At 51.7% G+C, this 18,626-nt stretch overlaps 1 protein-coding gene across 1 annotated transcript in view; it reads right to left on the bottom strand.

Moving 5' to 3' along the window:
* TIMM44 (translocase of inner mitochondrial membrane 44) overlaps positions 1–18,626 on the bottom strand; it is a 108,293-nt gene that overhangs the window by 17,799 nt on the left and 71,868 nt on the right. The window contains exon 2 of the mRNA XM_050770517.1: positions 134–240. Coding sequence (XP_050626474.1) covers positions 134–178 — 45 coding nt within the window. The 5' untranslated portion in view covers positions 179–240. The remainder of the gene's footprint in view (positions 1–133; positions 241–18,626) is intronic.

Below are 18,626 nucleotides of genomic sequence, written 5' to 3'. Positions count from 1 at the left end.
ACGATCCAACCCCAAGCTTTCTACGGAGCCCAAGCAAGGGTCGCGAGGGCCAAGGGCCTGAGAAGAAAGCCTTGGTGGCCGAAGGCCCAGAAGACCTCTAAGCCCGCCCTGCTAGCACTGCACCGCCGCTCACCCGTGGACAGCGGCACCAGCCACTCCGCAGCGCCGCCGCCGCCATGTTGGAGAACCGTGTGACCTTCTCGCGGCGCGGCCCGGTTGCGTCATCCGCCGCTTCAGCCTAGAGTGGCGCAAACCTGAGACACGCCGGTCTGGGAGCGGGGTTTCGGGGAGGGAGAGCCCTGCGATTGGGTCCGTCATAGGGGCGGGACATTAAAAGGGTAGGTAATTCCTAGAGAGCTTGGCCTCTGATAGGGCAGTGTTTTGGAAGGACGGGGCCTGTGACTGGCTGTGGGCCGGGGGACGGGCCCTCCTGGGAGGGTCAGATCTGTGACTGGGCGCGACTACGAAGGGGCGGAGCCCAAGGGCGTGGATTCCGTCACCTGCGGTGATTCCGCTACAGAACGCGCCGGGCGCTGGTGGCAGGTGGTACAGGCTCGTGGATCCACCGACCCCAAGAACGGATTCGACTGGATTCTGATTGACCGGCGGACCAGCTCCAGAGTAATTGTCTATGGCTGTCCCTGCAATGACTGACTGATTGACAATGACTGAGATACCAGCAAGTGAGTTGCTCCAGGAAAACGAAGGAGCCCACTCTTGTGCGGCGCTTTGGGAAGACGCCTGTTGGTTTTGACCCCGAATAAGAAGGGAAAGCTGAGAGTAGGCTGACTGTGGTCCAGTCCTACTTCGATTCAGTGTGAATTGACACTCTCTGACCCGAAGCAGCCCAGGCCTTTGTCATTTCAGCATCTCAGATGCTATTTTCCATTCGAAGAATGCCGCCACCAAGTGGCGGTATTTTAACATGGCCATGCAATCCGGTGATGAGGAGGGTTGGTCCCCTGGGAGAGTTAATGTATGTTGCTGCTGCTGTTTACCTTATTGGAGCCGTTTTTTTTTGTTTTGTTTTGTTTTGTTTTTTTTTTTTTAAAGAACCAGAGCCTTGCTCTGTCACCCAGGCTAGAGTGCAGTGTCGTAATCTAACTCATGGCAGCCTCCAATTCCCAAGCTCAAGCGATCCTCCTGCCTCAGCCTCTGAGTCACTGGGCTCACAGGCGTGAGCTACCCCGCCCAGTCCTTTTGCATTATTAACCTGTGATATGGGTTTATGGGACTTCATTCTTTCAAAGGGAGGCAGCTTGGCCCCGGAGGGCATGCATTCCTGGCTTCTGGGCTGGACGGACCTGTGTTCTCCATCTCAGGAGCTCCCCCTCAAGGTGGGAGTAAGAGATGAGGGTTTCCACTCTGGCTTTGTTGGAAATGTCGTGATGCCAAGAGGAGCAAACTAAGCAGTTGGTGTACACAGGTGTGTTGCTGAGAATAAGGTCTGGGCTAGAAATATGGATTCTTAGTTGTGGTTGAAAGTACGGAGTTCGGCCGGGCCCAGTGGCTCATGCCTATAATCCCAGCACTTTGGGACGCTGAGGCGGGAGGATCTCTTGAGCCCAAGAGTTTGAGACCAGCCTGGGCAACATAGTGAGACCTCATCTTTACAACAAATACAAAACATTAGCTTGGTGTGGTAGCCCGTGCTTGTAGTCGCAGACACTCAGGAGGCTGAGATGGAAGGATCGCTGAGGCCCGGGAAATTAAGGGTGTAGTGAGCCGTGATTGTGCCACTACACTCCAGCCTAGGCAACAGAGAGAGACCCTGTGTCAAAAAAAAAAAAAAAAAAAAAAAAAAAGAAGGAAGGAAGGGAGGGAGGGAGACAGAGAGAGAGGAAGGCAGGCAGGGAGGGAGGAAGGAAAGAGGGGAGGGGAGCTACGGCATTGAACAGCCAGAGGCAGGGTGTCATATGAGCGTGTCAAAGACCCAGAGATAAAGTGGAGATAGAAGAGTCCTTTAATCCAGGATCCGCGTCTCAGTCCTATTATCCCAGCAACTCAGGAGCCTGAGGCAGGAGCATCATTTGAGCCCAGGAGTTCCAGACCAGTCTGGGCAACATAACAAGACCCCGTCTCTACAAAAATAAAAAGTAAGCCAAGCATGGTGTCTCTCACCTGGAATCCCAGCTACTCAGGAGGCTGAGGTGGGAGGATCACTTGAGCCCATCAGTTGGAGGCTGCAGTGAGCTATGATCACGCGACTGCACTCCACCCTGGGAGACAGCATGAGACCTCCATCTCTTTTTTTTTTTTTTTTTTTTTTTTTTTTTGAGATGGAGTTTTGCTCTTGTTGCGCAGACTAGAGTGCAATGGTGTGATCTTGGCTCACCGCAACCTCTGCTTCCCAAGTTCAAGTGATTCTCTTGCCTCAGAATCCCAGCTGGGATTACGGGCATGCGCCACCACACCCAGCTAATTTTGTGTTTTAGTAGATACTGGCTTTCTCCATGTTGGTCAGGCTGGTCTCGAACTCCCAACCTCAGGTGATCCTCCCGCCTCGGTCTCCCAAAGTGCTGGCATTACAGGTGTGAGCCACCATGCCCACTCGAGACCTCCATCTCTAAAAAACAATTTCTTTATTAAGAGCCCTTCCAGGAGCCTGGGCAAGACTGTCCAACAGAAAGAGGACCTGGAGGGGGCTGGGCGCAGTGGCTCATGCCTGTATTCTCAGCACTTTGGGAGGCTGAGGTACGTGAATTGCTTGAGCCCAGGAATTCCAGACCAGCCTGGGGAACAATGCAAAACCCTGTCTTTACCAAAAATCCAAAAATTAGCCAGGTGTGGGCTAGATGCAGTGGCTCATGCCTGTAAACTCAGCACTTTGGAAGGTCAAGGCAGGTGGATCACTGGAGGTCAGGAGTTCGAGACCAGCCTGGGCAACACTGAGAAACCGTGTCTCTACAAAAAGTACAAAAACTAGCTGGGCGTGGTGGCACACACCTGTAATCCTAGCTACTCAGGAGGCTGAGGCATGAGAATCACTTGAACTTGGGAGGCAGAGGTTGCAGTGAGCCAAGATTGCTCCACTGCACTCCAGCCTGGGCAACAGAGCAAGACTCTGTCTCAAAAAAAGGAGGGGGCACTTTGGGAGGCCACGGTGGGCGGATCATGAGGTCAAGAGATCGAGACCATCCTGGCTAACATGGTGAAACCCTGTCCCTACTAAAAATACAAAAAAATTAGCCAGGCATGGTGGCTGTAGTCCCAGCTACTTGGGAGGCTGAGGCAGGAGAATGGCATGAACCTGGGAGGCATAGCGTGCAGTGAGCTGAGATCCTGCCACTGCACTCCAGCTTGGGTGACAGAGCGAGACTCCGTCTCAAAAACAAAAAGAAGTGGGAGGCTGGCCACAGTGACTCACTCCTGTAATCCCAGCACTTTGGGAGGCCGAGGCCAGTGGATCACTTGAGGTCAGGAGTTCAAGACCAGCCTGACCAACATGGTGAAACCCCATCTCTGCTAAAAATAAAAAATTAGCCGGGCATGGTGGTGCACGCCTATAATCCCAACTACCCAGGAAGCTGAGGCAAGAGAATCGCTTGAACCTGGGACATGGAGGTTGCAGTGAGCCGAGATCACACCATTGCACTCCAGCCTGGGCAACAAGCGTGAAACTCTTTCTCAAGGCGGGGCACGGTGGCTCATGCCTGTAATCCCAGCACTGTGGGAGGCTGAGGTGGGCAAATCATGAGGTCAGGGGATCAAGACCATCCTGGCTAACATGGTGAACCCCCGTCTCTACTAACAATACAAAAAATTAGCCGGCTGTGCTGGCGGGCGCCTGTAGTCCCAACTACTTGGGAAGCTGAAGCAGGAGAATTGCTTGGACCCTGGAGGCGGAGGTTGCAATGAGCTGAGATCGCACCACTGCACTCCAGCCTGGGCGACAAAGCAAGACTCCATCTCAAAGAAAAAAAAAAAAGGAAGACGATCTGGAGGAACTTGGAGAAGGCAGATGGAAGCAGCAGAGGCGAGTGCTACACAGTTCAGGCAAGGCAAGAACAGAAATGTAGCCACCGCCGTTTGCATTTTGCAATATGAAGGTCATTGGTGAGATGAGCAAGGGGGGTTTTGGTTGAGTGGTGGGCCCGGGAGGCAGATTTCAATGAGTGGAGATGGTTTTACAGATGCGTGCTGGAGCCAGCTTGCACTGACTCACAAGAGCCAGCTGGCACATCTTCAAGAATTCAAAACCTCTTGCTAAACACGGCCAATGTGTAAACAATTAATTGTATAAACTTATGATCAAATAGATTATATTAAAACAAACGTAATAAATACACAAAATTTATCACTTCCTAATTACGCTGCTACATGTTACTATTATCTATGCTTTTGAGGGTTTTTGTTTTTGTTTGGAGACAGAGTCTCACTCTATTGCCCAGGCAGGAGTGCAGTGGCACCAGCACAGCTCACTGTAGCCTCGACCTTCCAGGCTCAAGTGATCCTCCCACCTCAGCCTCCCCAGTAGCTGGGACTACAGACATGCACCATCACGCCCGACAGATTTTTGTGGTTTTTTGTAGAGACAGGGTCTCTCTATGTTGCACAGGCTGGTCTCGAACTCCTGGGCTCAAGTGATCCTCCCACCTTGACCTCCCAAAGTGCTGGGATGACCAGCACAAGCCACAGAGCCTGACTACTTTATAAATTTTTTGTAGAGACAGGCTGGGCGCGGTGGCTCACACCTATAATCCCAGCACTTTGGGAGGCCGAGGTGGGTGGATCACTTCAGGCCAGGAGTTTGAGACCAGCCCAGCCAATGTGGTGAAACCCCATCTCTATTAAAAATACAAAAATTAGCCGGATGTGGTGGTGCATGCCTGTAATCCCAGCTACTCCGGAGGCTGAGGCAGGAGAATCGCTTGAACCTGGGAGGTGGAGGTTGCAGTGAGCCAAGATTGCACCACTACATTCTAGCCTGAGGGACAGAGCGAGACTCCGTCTCAGATAAGTAAATAAATAAATAAATAAATAAATAAATAAATAAAATAAATAAATAATCTTTTTTGTAGAGATGGAGTCTTGCTATGTTGCCTAGTCTGGTCTCAAACTCCTGGGCTCACTCGATCTTCCCACCTCGGCCTCCCAAAGTGCTAGGGTTACAGGCACGAGGCACTGCACCTGGCTGATCTTGGAGTTATTCACATATATGATGTCTGTGTGCTGGAAATACTATATTATGTGAGTCACTGCATTGTGTACCAATTCTGTTTGATGATGCCATGTTTGTAGCTTGCAATCAGCTACAAGCAAATCAACCACAAGTGGTGGGAGAATTTACACCACAGGAATTGGCAAATACTCCAAGTCAGGAGCTCTTTGGTTGGTTTGTTTCTCTGGTGAGCCAGTTATTAAAACATTTCACCAGGAATGAGAATGCAGGGACACAGGACACAGACTCTTCCCAGGAATATTCACTGTACACAGAAGGTGAAATGATGGCAGCTGGAAGAACATATGGGAAGGAGGGAGGGTGCTTTGTTTCCCCAACTTTTTATTTTGCAAAATTTCAAAGCTACAAAAAAATTGCAATAGTATACGGGGCTGGACGTGGTGGCTCACACCTGTAATCCCTGCACTCGGGGAAGCCGAGGTGGGTGGATCGCCTGTGGTCAGGAGTTCGAGACCAGCCTGGCCAACATGGTGAAACCCCGTCTCTACTAAAAAAAAGAAAAAATAATACAAAAATTAGCTGGGCATGGTGGTGCACATCTATAACCCAGCCACTGGGGAAGCTGAGGCAGAAGAATCACTTGAGCCCAGAAGGTGAAGGTTGCAGTGACCCAGGATCGTGCCACTGCTCTCCAGCCTGGGCGACACAGTGAGACTCCATCTCACATTTTTTTAAAAAATATTGGCCAGGCACGGTGGCTCACGCCTGTAATCTCAGCACTTTGGGAGGCCAAGGCGGTCAGATCATGAGGTCAGGAGATCGAGACCATCTTGGCTAACATGGTGAAACCCCATCTCTACTAAAAATACAAAAATTAGCTGGGTGTGGTGGTGGGAGCCTGTAGTCCCAGCTACTCAGGAGGCTGAGGCAGAATGGTGTGAACCTGGGAGGCGGAGCTTGCAGGCAGGCAGAGCTTGCAGTGAGCCGAAATCGCGCCACTGTACCCCAGCCTGGGCGACAGAGCAAGACTTCGTCTCAAAAAAATAAATAAATAAAATAAAATAGTTTAAAAATAACAAAAATAAAAAATCTAGGATATAATGTACTTTCACTTAGTGCATTTGGTTGTCATATATCTTAGTCACCTTTAATCTGCAGAAGTCTCTTCCATATATACATATATGTGTGTGTGTGTGTGTGTGTGTATATATATATATATATATATATTTAGAGACTGAGTCTTCCTCTGTCACCAAGGCGGAGGTGCAGTGGTGTGATCATAGCTCACTGCAGCCTTAACTTCCTGGGCTCAAGCGATCCTCCCGCCTCAGCCTCCCAAGTAGCTGGGACCACAGGTATGTACCCAAAGCCCAATTAATCTTTAATTTAATTAATTTTGGAGACTGGGTATCACTCTGTCAACAAGGCTGGAGTGCAGTGGCTTGATCTCGGCTCACTGCAACCTCTGCCTCCAGGGCTCAAGCAATCCTCCCGCCTCAGCCTCCCAAGTAGCTGGGACCACGGGCACACGCCACTTTGGCCTGGCTAATTTTTGTATTTTTTTGTAGAAACTGGGTCTCACCATGTTTCCCAGGCCGGTCTCGAACTCCTGGACTCAAGGGATCCTCCTGCCTTGGCCTCCCAAAGCGCTGGGATTACAGGTATGAGCACTGTGACTGGCCTAATTTTCATATTTTTTGTAGAGATGAGGTTTCGCCATGTTGCCCAGGCTGGTCTGAAACTGCTGGCCTCAAGTGATCCGCCCACCTCCGTCTCCCAAAGTACAGGATTACAGGCGTGAGCCACCGTGTCTGGCCAGGAGTTCACTGTTTCTGGTTTTTTGTGGGTTTTTTTGGTTGTTTTTTTTTTTTTTTTTTTTTTGAGTCTGTTTAATGGGTATAAAGTTTCAGATGTGCAGGCGCGGTGGCTCACGCCTGTAATCTCAGCACTTCGGGAGGCCGAGGCAGGGGGATCACAAGGTCAAGAAATCGAGACCATCCTGGCCAACATGGTGAAACTCCGACTCTACTAAAAATACAAAAATTAGCCCGGCGTGGTGGCGCACGCCTGTAGTCCCAGCTACTTGGGAGGCGGAGGCAGGAGAATCGCTTGAACCCGGGAGGCAGAGGTTGCAGTGAGCCAAGATCGTGCCACTGCACTCCAGCCTGACAACAGAGTGAGACTGTCTCAAAAAAAAGTTTCAGATAAGCAAGATGAAACATTCTACAGATTGTGGCGTAGACCCGGGAGGCGGAGCTTGCAGTGAGCTGAGATGCGGCCACTGCACTCCAGCCTGGGCGACAGAGCGAGACTCCGTCTCAAAAAAAAAAAAAAAAAAAAAAAAAAAAAGAAACATTCTACAGATTGGCTATATTAACATCTTGCCTGGTCGGGCGCGGTGGCTCAAGCCTGTAATCCCAGCACTTTGAGAGGCCAAGGCAGGCGGATCACGAGGTCAGGAGATGGAGACCATCCTGGTTAACACGTTGAAACCCCGTCTCTACTAAAAAAAAAAAAAAAAAAAAAAAAAAAAAAATTAGCCGGGCACGGTGGCGGGTGCCTGTATTCCCAGCTACTCGGGAGGCTGAGGCAGGAGAATGGTGGCATGAACCCAGGAGGCGGAGCTTGCAGTGAGCCGAGATCGCGCCACTACGCTCCAGCCTGAGCGACAGAGCGAGACTCTGTCTCAAAAAAAAAAAAAAAACAAAAGAAACAAAAAACTTGCCTGCAGTTACCAATATTATCCCGGGCACTTAAAAATTTTGCTAAAAGGGCCAGGCGCAGTGGCTCACACCTGTAATCCCAGAACTGTGTCTGGGTGACAGAGTGAGACTGTCGCAAAAAAAAAAAAAATCATATTGAGAGGTGACAACGTGCTGGCGGCCCTCGCCCGCTCTCAGCGCCTCCTCGGCCTCGGCGTCCGCTCTGGCCATGCTTGAGGAACCCTTCAGCCTGCCGCTGCACTGTGGGAGCCCCTTTCTGGGCTGGCCGGCTCCCTCTGCTTGCCCCGGGGTGTAGAGGGAGAAGCGCGGGCAGGAACCCGGGCTGCGCACGGCGCTCGCGGGCCAGCGCGAGTTCCAGGTGGTCGCGGGCTCTGCAGGCCCCGCACTCGGAGCGGCCAGCCGGCGCCACCGGTCCCAGGCAGTGAGGGGCTTAGCACCCGGGCCAGCAGCTGCGCAGGGTGTGCCGGGTTCCCCAGCGCTGCCAGCCCACCCCCGCCGTGCTCGAATTCTCGCCGGGCCTCAGCCACCTCCCCGCCGGGCAGGGCTCAGGACCTGCAGCCCGCCATGCCTGAGTCCCCCGCCCCGCGTGGGCTGCCGCGCGCGGCCTGAGGCGCGTCAACGGGCGTCGCCCCCTGCGCCCTGGCTCCTGGTCCCATGGACCGCCCAATGGCTGAGGAGCACCGGCAAACGGCGCTGGACTGACGGGCATCTCCGCCCCGCGGTCCCACCCAGGTATCCACTAGCCCAAGCCAGCTGGGCTCCTGAGTTGGGTGGTGACTTGGAGAACTTTTATGTCTAGCTGAAGGATTGCATATGCACCAATCAGCACTCTGTGTCTAGCTCGAGGTTTGCAGATGCACCAATCAGCACTCTGTATCTAGCTAATCTGGTGGGAACTTGGAGAACTTTTATGTCTAGCTTGAGGATTGTAAATGCACCAATCAGCACTTTGTGTATAGCTCAGGGATTGTGAACACACCAAACAGCACCCTGTGTCTAGCTCAAGGTTTGTAAATGCACCAATCAGTGCTCTGTGTCTAGCTAATCTAGTGGGGACTTGGAGAACTTTTGTGTCTAGCTAAAGGATTGTAAATGCACCAATCAGCACTCTGTGTCTAGCTCAGGGATTGTAAATGCACCAATCAGTGCTCTGTCAAAGTGGACCAATCAGTGCTCTGTAAAATGGACCAATCAGCTCTCTGTAAAATAGACCAATCAGCACTCTGTAAAATGGACCAATCAGCAGGATGTGGTGGGGTCTGATAAGGGAATAAAAGCAGGCTGCCAACCCACCAGTTTGCGGTTTGTTTTTGTTTGTGGAGGGTTAGTTTTTATTTTTCTCCTTAACAGAGCTTGTTGGTGTTTGTGTTTTGGGTTTGCGCTGCTTTTATGAGCTACAATACTCACCGTCAAGGTCTGTAGCTTCACACTTGAAGGTCACGAGACCACAAACACACTAGGAAGAACAAACAGCTCCAGACGTGCTGGTTTTATAGAGCTGTAACACTCACCGTGAGGGTCTGCGACTTCAGTCGTGAAGTCAGCGAGACTACGAACTTACCAGAAGGAGTGAACTGCGGATGCATCTGAAGAAACAAACTTTGGACACGCCATGTTTAAGAACTGTAATAGGGTGAGGGTCTGCAATTTACTTCTTGAAGTCAGTATTGACCAAGAACCCTACCAATGCCTGACATGGTGTATCATGGTAAATAGGACACTGAAACCCCATCTTTTAAACCAAGTTGCTAACTATTTTGGCATCAGGGAACGGTTTTGTGGAAGACAATTTTCCCACAGATATACTTGATCATCACATTGTAGTATGTGATAATTATACAACTCACCATCATGTAGAATCTAGGGCGAGCCGTGGGGCTTGTGTGTGAAAGATTATCCCCAGGGCCTGAAAGTTTGAAGGGAGGAGGAACAACTCCTCTCGGGCTCAGTCACAAGGTGTAAGGCCAGCTGCACCAGCCGTGGGCGCCAGCAAGATTGCAGCAATAGGAAGGGAACTTGGCTGGAAGACACCTATCCCTGAAGATGGAGACAGAGGCCATCTGGGTACCACACAGCAGTTACATCAGACTGGGGGACTTCTTGTTTAAGGGAGACCATGAAACCCCTGCCCCGTCCTCATCTGGTGCTGATGCCATTTTAGGCCTCAGCCCGCCTGCAGTCAGGTGCTCATTGATACAGCATATTGTTGAGATAGCGCCACTGCAACAGCCTGGGCGACACAGCGAGACTCCGCCTCAAAAAAAAAAATCTTCACACTGCCTCGTGTTGACTATTGGCGCGCTTTTAAGGTAGAACCAGTTACAAGAATCTTTCAGTTTTCCTGCAACTAGATGGTCCCATCTGGGGGTGATGGGAGACCGTGACAGACCAGGGAGCTCACAACCTAGATCACTGCGTGTGCAGGTCACAATAGGGTTTTGTGGGATTTGATAAGGTTTCTCTTCAAATAATCTGATCTTTTATTCTGTAATTCATAGTACCCCACCCCCCTTTTTCCTTTTTCTCCTGTTTTTCCTTTTTGCCTTTGTTAGATGCCCAGGCACGCCACAGTACCAGGCGTTATCAGTACCAGCTCACATGCGTTTCCTTATTTAAAAAAAACTAAATTTCTAGCTTATTGCAGACACCCTTCCCCTTTCCTCTCCACTTTGTTTTACGTGCCCACCTTATCTAAAAAAGATCAAATGTTTAGCCAACCAAAATTAGTTTAAATTATACAACCCGACCCTGGCCAATAAAAAAAGGGTACAAAAACAAAACTTGTGTCAAAAATAAAGGCTCTCGTGCCCCTTTGTTCAAGTATACTCATAACAACCGGCCAAAAACCCCTCTGCACAAAAATAAAATTACTTTGTTAAAAATCCTTTGTTCAAGTGTTCAATTTGCTTAAAATTTTAAGTGTTATTCCTAACAGTTTGCACTCCTGTGAGAATCTAATGCCGCTGCTGATCTTACAGGAGGCTCAAGCGATGGGGAGCGGCTGTAAATACAGATGAAGCTTTGCTGCCTGCTTGCTCATCTCCTGCTCTATGGCCCAGTTCCTCACAGGCCACAGACCCGTACCAGTTCATGGCCAAGGGGCTGGGGACCCCCGTCTTAAACAAAAACAAAAAAACCAAAGCACACTTAATGTGAGATCTACTCTCTTAGCAAAATTTTTGTTTTTGTTTTGTCGTTGACACCGAGCCTCATTCTGTTGCCCAGGCTGGAGTGCAGTGGCATGACCTCGGCTCACTGCAACCTCCTTCCCCTCGGGTTGCAGCAATTCTCCTGCCTCAGCCTCCTGAGTAACTGGGATTACAGGCACCCACCACCACGCCCAGCTAATTTTCGAATTTTTAGTAGAGATGAGGTTTCACCCTGTTGGTCAGGCTGGTCTTGAACTCCTGACCTCGGGTGATCCACCCACCTTGGCCTCCCAAAGTGCTGAGACTATAGGCGTGAGTCACCGCACCCAGCTACTGTGATGTGATTATTCTGCATTGCATGCCTGTATCAACATATGTCCTGGAGATCATAAGTATATACACCTACTATGCACCCACAAAAATTAAAAATAGGCAGGGTACGTACGGTGGCTCACACTTGTAATCCCAGGACTTTGGGAGCCTTAGCTCAGGAGTTCGAAAACAGCCTGGGCAACATGGTGAAACCTCATCTCTACAAAAAAAAAAAAAAAAAAAAAAAAAATTAACCAGGTGTAGGTAGAGTGGCTGTGGTCCCAGCTACCGCGGAGGCTGAGGTGGGAGGATTCCTTGAGACCAGAAGTGAGAGGCTGCAGTGATTGCGCCACTGCACTCCAGGTAACTAAAGTACAATGGGGCCGGGTGTGGTCGCTCTCGCCTGTAATCCCAGCACTTTGGGAGGCTGAGGTGGACGGATCGCTTGATGTCAGGAGTTAAAGGCCAGCCTGGCCAACGTGGTGAAAACGTTTCTCTACTAAAAATACAGAAATTAGCCAGGTGTGGTGGTGGGTGTCTGTAGTCCCAGCTACTCCGGAGGCTGAGGCAGTAGAATCACTTGAACCTGGGAAGCGGAGGTTGCAGTGAGCCAAGATCGCACCGCTGCACTCCAGCCTCAGCAACGAAAGACTCCGTCTCAAAAAACAAAAATAGGCCAGGCGCGGTGGCTCATGCCTGTAATCCCAGCACTTTAGGAAGCTGAGGTCAGGAGATTGAGACCATCATGGCTAACATGGTGAAACCCTGTCTCTACTAAAAATACAAAAAATTAGCCGGGTGTGGTCGCGGGTGCCTCTAGTCCCAGCTACTCGGGAGGCTGAGGCAGGAGAATGGCGAGAACCCAGGAGGCGGAGCTTGCAGTGAGCGGAGATTGCGCCACTGCACTCCAGCCTGGGCAACAGAGCGAGACTCCGTCTCAAAAAAAAATAATAATAAAATAAAAAATAAAAAAGTATAAATAAATAAATTACAATTAGGTTATTAGGGTATGGGCCCTAATCCAGCACAACTGGTGTCCTTATAAGAAGCAGAGATTGGGCTGGGCACGGTGGCTCACATCTGTAATCTCAGCACTTTGGGAGGCTGAGGCAGGAGGATTACCTGAGGTCGGGAGTTCGAGACCAGCCTGACCAACATGGAGACACCCTTTCTCTACTAAAAATACACAATTAGCTGGGCGTGCTGGCTCACACCTGTAATCCCATCTACTCGGGAGGCTGAGGCAGGAGAATCGCTTGGACCCGGAGGCGCAGGTTGCAGTGAGCTGAGATCGCGCCATTGCACTCCAGCCTGGGCAACAAGAGGAAAACTCTGTCTCAAAAACAAACAAACAAACAAACAAAAGAAGCAGAAATAGGCCGGGTGCAGTGGCTCAAGCTTTTAATCCCAGCACTTTCAGAGGCCGAGTGGGTGGATCACAAGGTCAGGAGTTCAAGACCAGCCTGGCCAACATAGTGAAACCCCATCTCTGCTAAGAATACAAAAATTAGCCGGGCGTGGTGGCGTGTGCCTGTGGTCCCAGCTATTCTGGAGGCTGAGGTAGGAGAATCACTTGAACCTGAGAGGTGGAGGTTGCAGTGAGCCAAGATCGCACCACTACACTCTAGCTTGGGTGATAGAGTGAGACTTCGTCCCCCCCAACCCCGCAAAAAACGAAGCGGAGATTAGGACACAGATACACACAGAGGAATGACTGTGGGAAGACACAAGAAGACAGCCATCTGCCAGCCAAGGAGACAGGCCTCAGAAGAAAGGGACCCTCCTGTCACCTTGATCTCAAACTTCTAGCCTCCAGGACTGTGAGACAATGCATTTCTACTGCTGAAGCCACGGGATCTGAGTGCTCTGTTACCTGCAGGCCGAGCAAACCAATGCAGGTGCCCCTCAGCCTCTTCCCTCTGGCTCCCGGCCCCCACCCACTCGCATTGGCTGCTGCCTGCAGGCCTCTGCCATCTGTCTGCCTTCTGTCTGGCTTCCTTTTCACTTCTGTACCTTCTACCCAGCGGACTCCTCCATCTCCGGTTCTCCTTCTCGAGGTATAATTATAGCTGCTGGCACTAGTGCCTGTCTGCTCTGTGCCAAAGTGTCTGCCTGGCCATCGGAGGCCGTATCTTATTTAACACCAACCCAGCAACCCTGGGAAGCAGGGGCTATCATTAGCTCTCTTATACCAAAGCGGTGCATGCCCAAGCCTTCCAGAGCTGAAGGGGGTTGCCCAGGGCCACGCAGCTAGCATGTAAAAGAGAATCTGTCAGCTGCACATGGTGGCACATGCCTGTGGTCCCAGCTACTCGGGAAGCTGAAGTGGGAGGAGTGATTGAGCCCAGGCGTTCGAGGCTGCAGTGAGCTGTGATTGTACCACCACACTCCAGCCTGGGCGACAAAGGGAGACCCTGTCTCAAAAATTAAAATAGAAGCTGGGCACGGTGGCTCATGGTTGTAATCCCAGCACTTCGGGAGGCCGAGGCAGGTGGATAACCTGAGGTCAGGAGTTCAAGACCAGCCTGGCCAAGATGGTGAAATCCCGTCTCTACTAAAAATACAAAAATTAGCTGGGCATGGTGGCGGGTGCCTGTAGTCCCAGCTACTCAGGAGGCTGAGGTAGAGAATTGCTTGAACCCGGGAGGTGGAGGTTGCAGTGAGCCAAGTTTGCGACACTGTACTCCAGCCTGGGCGATAGAGTGAGACTCTGTGCCCAAAAAAAAAAAAGGAAAAGAAAAAGAAAAAAAGAATTAAAATACAATTAATAAAATAAATAGCAGGGTGTAGTGGCATGTACCTGCAATCCCATGTACTCGGGAGGCTGAGGTAGGAGGATCGCTTGAGCCTGGGATGGCAAGGCTGCAGTGAGCTATGATGATGTCCACTCTAGCCTGGGTGACACAGTGTGAGACACTGTCTCTAAAAAAATTCAAAACTGGCCAGGCACGGTGGCTCAAGCCTGTAATCCCAGCACTTTGGGAGGCCGAGATGGGCGGATCACGAGGTCAGGAGATCGAGACCATCCTGGCTAACACAGTGAAACTCCGTCTCTACTAAAAAATACAAAAAACTAGCTGGGCGAGGTGGCGGGCGCCTGTAGTCCCAGCTACTCGGGAGGCTGAGGCAGGAGAATGGCATAAACCTGGGAGGCGGAGCTTGCAGTGAGCTAAGATCCGGCCACTGCACTCCAGCCTGGGTGACAGAGCGAGACTCTGTCTCAAAAAAAAAAAAAAAAAAAAAAAAAAAATTCAAAACTGGCTGTGGCCAAGGCATCATTTCCTCCTGCCTGGATTCCAGACTTTCCGGAGGCCCTCGGCCCTACTGGGCGGCAGGGGGGTTCGGGCATCTCTCCTGAGAGGTCCCAGGTCCATCACAGGCTATTTCCACGGTCTCGACTTCCCCAGCTCTTTGACGCTGGCCAGTGGCCGGCCACATGCTGTGGGTTGGGGGATGCGTGGCTTTCGCTGAGGACCCACAGGCCTGTCTCCATGAGGCTTGACTTGATAGAAACTGGCACTGGGGCCTGTCCTGTCACAAATCCCCTTGTCAACTGCCCCTTCCTAGGTGCACCCTTCCCCCAATCTCTTATCCTGGGTTCCATCAACTGGAAAGGAGCCTGATTCAGTGGCCTTATCCAGGCCTGCTCCCTCTCCTCCCTCCACGCGCTGGCTCTCTCAGCTGCAATTTCCTCTCCTTACCCAGGCCCCACTCATTCCACAGGTCCTGGGCTGGCTGCCATTCCATTCCTCCTACCTGTCCTCCTCCACCTCCTCCTCCCTCTCCTCCTCCTCCTCCCTCCCTCCTCTTCCTCCCTCTCCTCCTCCCTCTCCTCTCTCCTCCTCCCCTTCCTCCCTCTCCTCCCCCTCCTCTCCTTCCTCTCATCCCCCTCCTCCCTCTCCTCCTTCCTGCTTCTCCTCCCCTTCTCTCCTCCCCCTCCTCCCTTTCCTCCTCTTCCTCTTCCCCCACCATCCCCCAGCATTAACATCCCTCACCGTGAGAAAACCAAACTGACAAAATGCCATCCTTGCAATGAAGGTGAAAGGCCACGGTCTACAAGAAGTCCTAAGATGAACTGAAAAGTTCTGAGCGGAGACTCGATTGCCTCAGGTATCTGGGAGAGAATTTCCCAGCCAGGGCCTTCAGCAGCTGCCGGGAGGGACCCCGGGCGGGGGCGGAGGGAGGGGAGGCAGGAGGCTGCCCAGGAGGCGGAGGGAGTGAGGGGAGGTTGGCAGGTGCTCAAGGGCCCACCCCCCACTTGGGTTAATGCTTTCTGTTGCCATTTTGAAATTCCTTTTTTTTTTTTTTTTTTGAGACGGAGTTTTGCCCGGGCCGGAGTGCAGTGGCGCAATCTCGGCTCACTGCAACCTCTGCCTCTTGGGTTCAAGTGATTCTCCTGCCTCAGCCTCCCGAGTAGCTGGGATTACAGGTACCCACCACCACGCGTGGCTAATTTTTGTATTTTTAGTAGAGATGGGATTTCACCATGTTGGTCAGGCTTGTCTTGAACTCCTGACCTCGTGATCCACCCGCGTTGGCCTCCCAAAGTGCTGGGATTACAGGTGTGAGCCACCATGCCCAGCAAACATTTTGAAATTTAGTCATCTTTGACCAACAGGCCCTGCACATTTTTCCTTTCCTTTCTTTTTTTTCTTTTATAGCTCACTGCAGCCTCGAACTCCTGGGCTCAAGTGATCCTGTTACCTTAGCCTCCCAAGTAGCTGGGAATACAGGTGCATGTCACCACTCCTGGCCTTTTTTTTTCTTTTGAGATGGAGTCTCGTTCTTGTTGCCCAGGCTAGAGTGCAATGGTGTGAACTTGACTCACTGCAACCTCTGCCTCCCGAGTTCAAGTGATTCTCCTGCCTCAGTCTCCCGAGTAGCTGGGATTACAGGCGCCCGCCACCACGCTCGGCTAATTTTTGTATTTTTAGTAGAGACGGGGTTTCACTATGTTGGCCAGGCTGGTCTTGAACTCCTGACCTCAGGTGATCCGCCCACCTCAGCCTCCCAAAGTGCTGGGATTACAGGCGTGAGCCACGGTGCTCGGTTTTTTTTTTTTTTTTTTTTTTTTTAAATAGCATCTTGCTTTGTCACCTAGGCTGAAGTGCAGTGACATGATCTGGGCTCTCTGCACCCTCCACCTCCCAGGTTTAAGCGATTCTTCTGCCTCAGTCTCCCAAATAGCTGGGATTACAGGCACACACCACCATGCCCAGCTCATTTTTGTATTTTTAGTAGAGAAGGGGTTTCGCCATGTTGGGCAGGCTGGTCTGGAACTCCTGACCTCAAGTGATCCACCCACCTCAGCCTCCCAAAGTGCTGGGATTATAGGCGTGAACCATCATGCCCGGTCTCATTTTTACATGTTTTGTAGAGATAGACTCTCATGATGTTGCCCAGGCTGGTTTTGAACTCCTGATCTCAGGCGATCCTCCCTCCTCATACCAGTTCTCAGGACAGGTTGTTAACTCCTCAGGCTCTAAGGACACTGAGGTGGGAGGGAACCCACGCTCTCCCCGCCCCTCGCCCCCCGGTGAAAACACTCTCATGTCAGGACTCGTATTAGTAAACACAAACCGTGGTTCTCCGGACAACACAGGTGTCAGTTTCTCCTTGTCTTCCAGAAATCCTTTTAAATTGTGCTAAGAAATTACTGACGTTGAAACACACACACACGAAGCCCAAGGGAAAAAGGATGCAGGCCTCAGACCCTTGCCCTTGAAGGGAGCAATGGAAATAGCTCCCATGAGAGGCGGAGGTCTGGAGAGGTCTGGTGGAACCTGAGTGTCGCCTGCCATGCACAGGGGCCTCGCTTGGGGCTGGGCCTCTCTGGCTCTGAATTCTGGGGTGAGGCGGGGATGGAAGCCATCTCTGGAGCAGAGGTGGAGATGGGGGCTGTCAGGTTTCATTAAGGTTCATCCCACATAGGGGACTCCTCTAAACTTCTTGCTTCTCGAGGTGAGCCTCTGACACTGGCGTCGCCCAGGAGAAATACAGGTTCTCAGGCCAGGCGCCGTGGCTCATGCCTGTACTCCCAGCACTTTGGGAGGTTGAGGCGGGTGGATCACCTGAGGTCAGGAGTTTGAGACCAGCCTGGCCAACATGGTGAAACCCCATCTCTACTAAAAATACAAAAATTAGCCGGGCATGGTGGCGTGGGCCTGTAATCTCAGTTGTTCGGGTGGCTGAAGCAGGATAATTGCTTGAACCCAGAAGGTGGAGGTTGTAGTGAGCCGAGATTGCAGCTGTGCAGCCTGGGCAACAGAGTGAGACTCTGTCTTAAGAAAAAAAAAAAAAAAAAGAAGAAAAGAGAGAAAAGAGAAAGAAAGAAGAGAAAAAAAAGAAAGAAATGCAGATTCCCAGGCCCGCACCAGACCTGCAGAAGCTGAATCTGCTTTGAAACGATGCTCCCCTATGGGATGCAGATGCATTCTTAAGTTTGGGAGGCGCAGACACCCAGACCCCTTCTCCTGGGTTTACAGGTTGGGCGGTCAGGAGATCCACTAGCCTGAGCCAGTGGGAGCTGCCCAGAGGCCCCTGGAGCCCCAGCTGTCAGCCCCTGGGCTCTGAACACCTGAGGGACAGGCCTGAGCACTGTCAGGACTCTGGCTGGAGCACAGCCCTGGCCCTTTGGCCCCAGGTGGTGTCGGATAACACGAAGTTTTCCCGGAAGCCGAGGGATCATCTGGAAGAGAAGATGGTGAACGCAGACCCACGAGACGCACAAGCAATAGAGAAACTAGCAACTTGAAAATGGGCTCCGTAAATGCTTTCCGAGAAGCCCGCCCGTGGGACTATGTTAGCTCAACTCTCCGAGTGCTAAGCGCGACCATCCAGTCCTTGGCGGAGTCTTGGTAGCAACTGTCACCATTCCTACTTGATCTCATTTTCCTGAGGATCTGGAGGGGATGGGCAGCGTGGACCCATTTCACAGAGGGTAGAGCGGAGACTCAGAGAGCCAGAGACTTTCCCCCGGGTCGCACGCTGGGGAGTGGTGTCAGAGCCAGGATTTGAACCTGGACTCTCTGACCTTGAGACCCCTAACCATTCCCATCCCAAAGGAGATCAGTCTCACGGAGGGGACACTCAGGACGGTCCCAGGGCTCGGGAGTGACTATGGTTCCACATACAGACGGGGGAAGAGGCTGGATCCCCGGGTCACTGTTCAGGGAGCACTGGTGTGGGAAGCAGACGGAGGGGGGCCATATCCAGGGGCCACTCAGTGGGCCCACTGACCTGTGAACCTGGAGAAGAGGGGCATCTGGGTGGGAGCTGAAGGGCCGTGGGTGAGCCAGCACAGGGCACACCCGAACTGGG

This window comes from Macaca thibetana, chromosome 19 (genome assembly GCF_024542745.1).
Source record: "Macaca thibetana thibetana isolate TM-01 chromosome 19, ASM2454274v1, whole genome shotgun sequence".
NCBI classification, from domain to species: domain Eukaryota; kingdom Metazoa; phylum Chordata; class Mammalia; order Primates; family Cercopithecidae; genus Macaca; species Macaca thibetana.
This window is presented reverse-complemented; position numbering and strand designations above follow the sequence as displayed.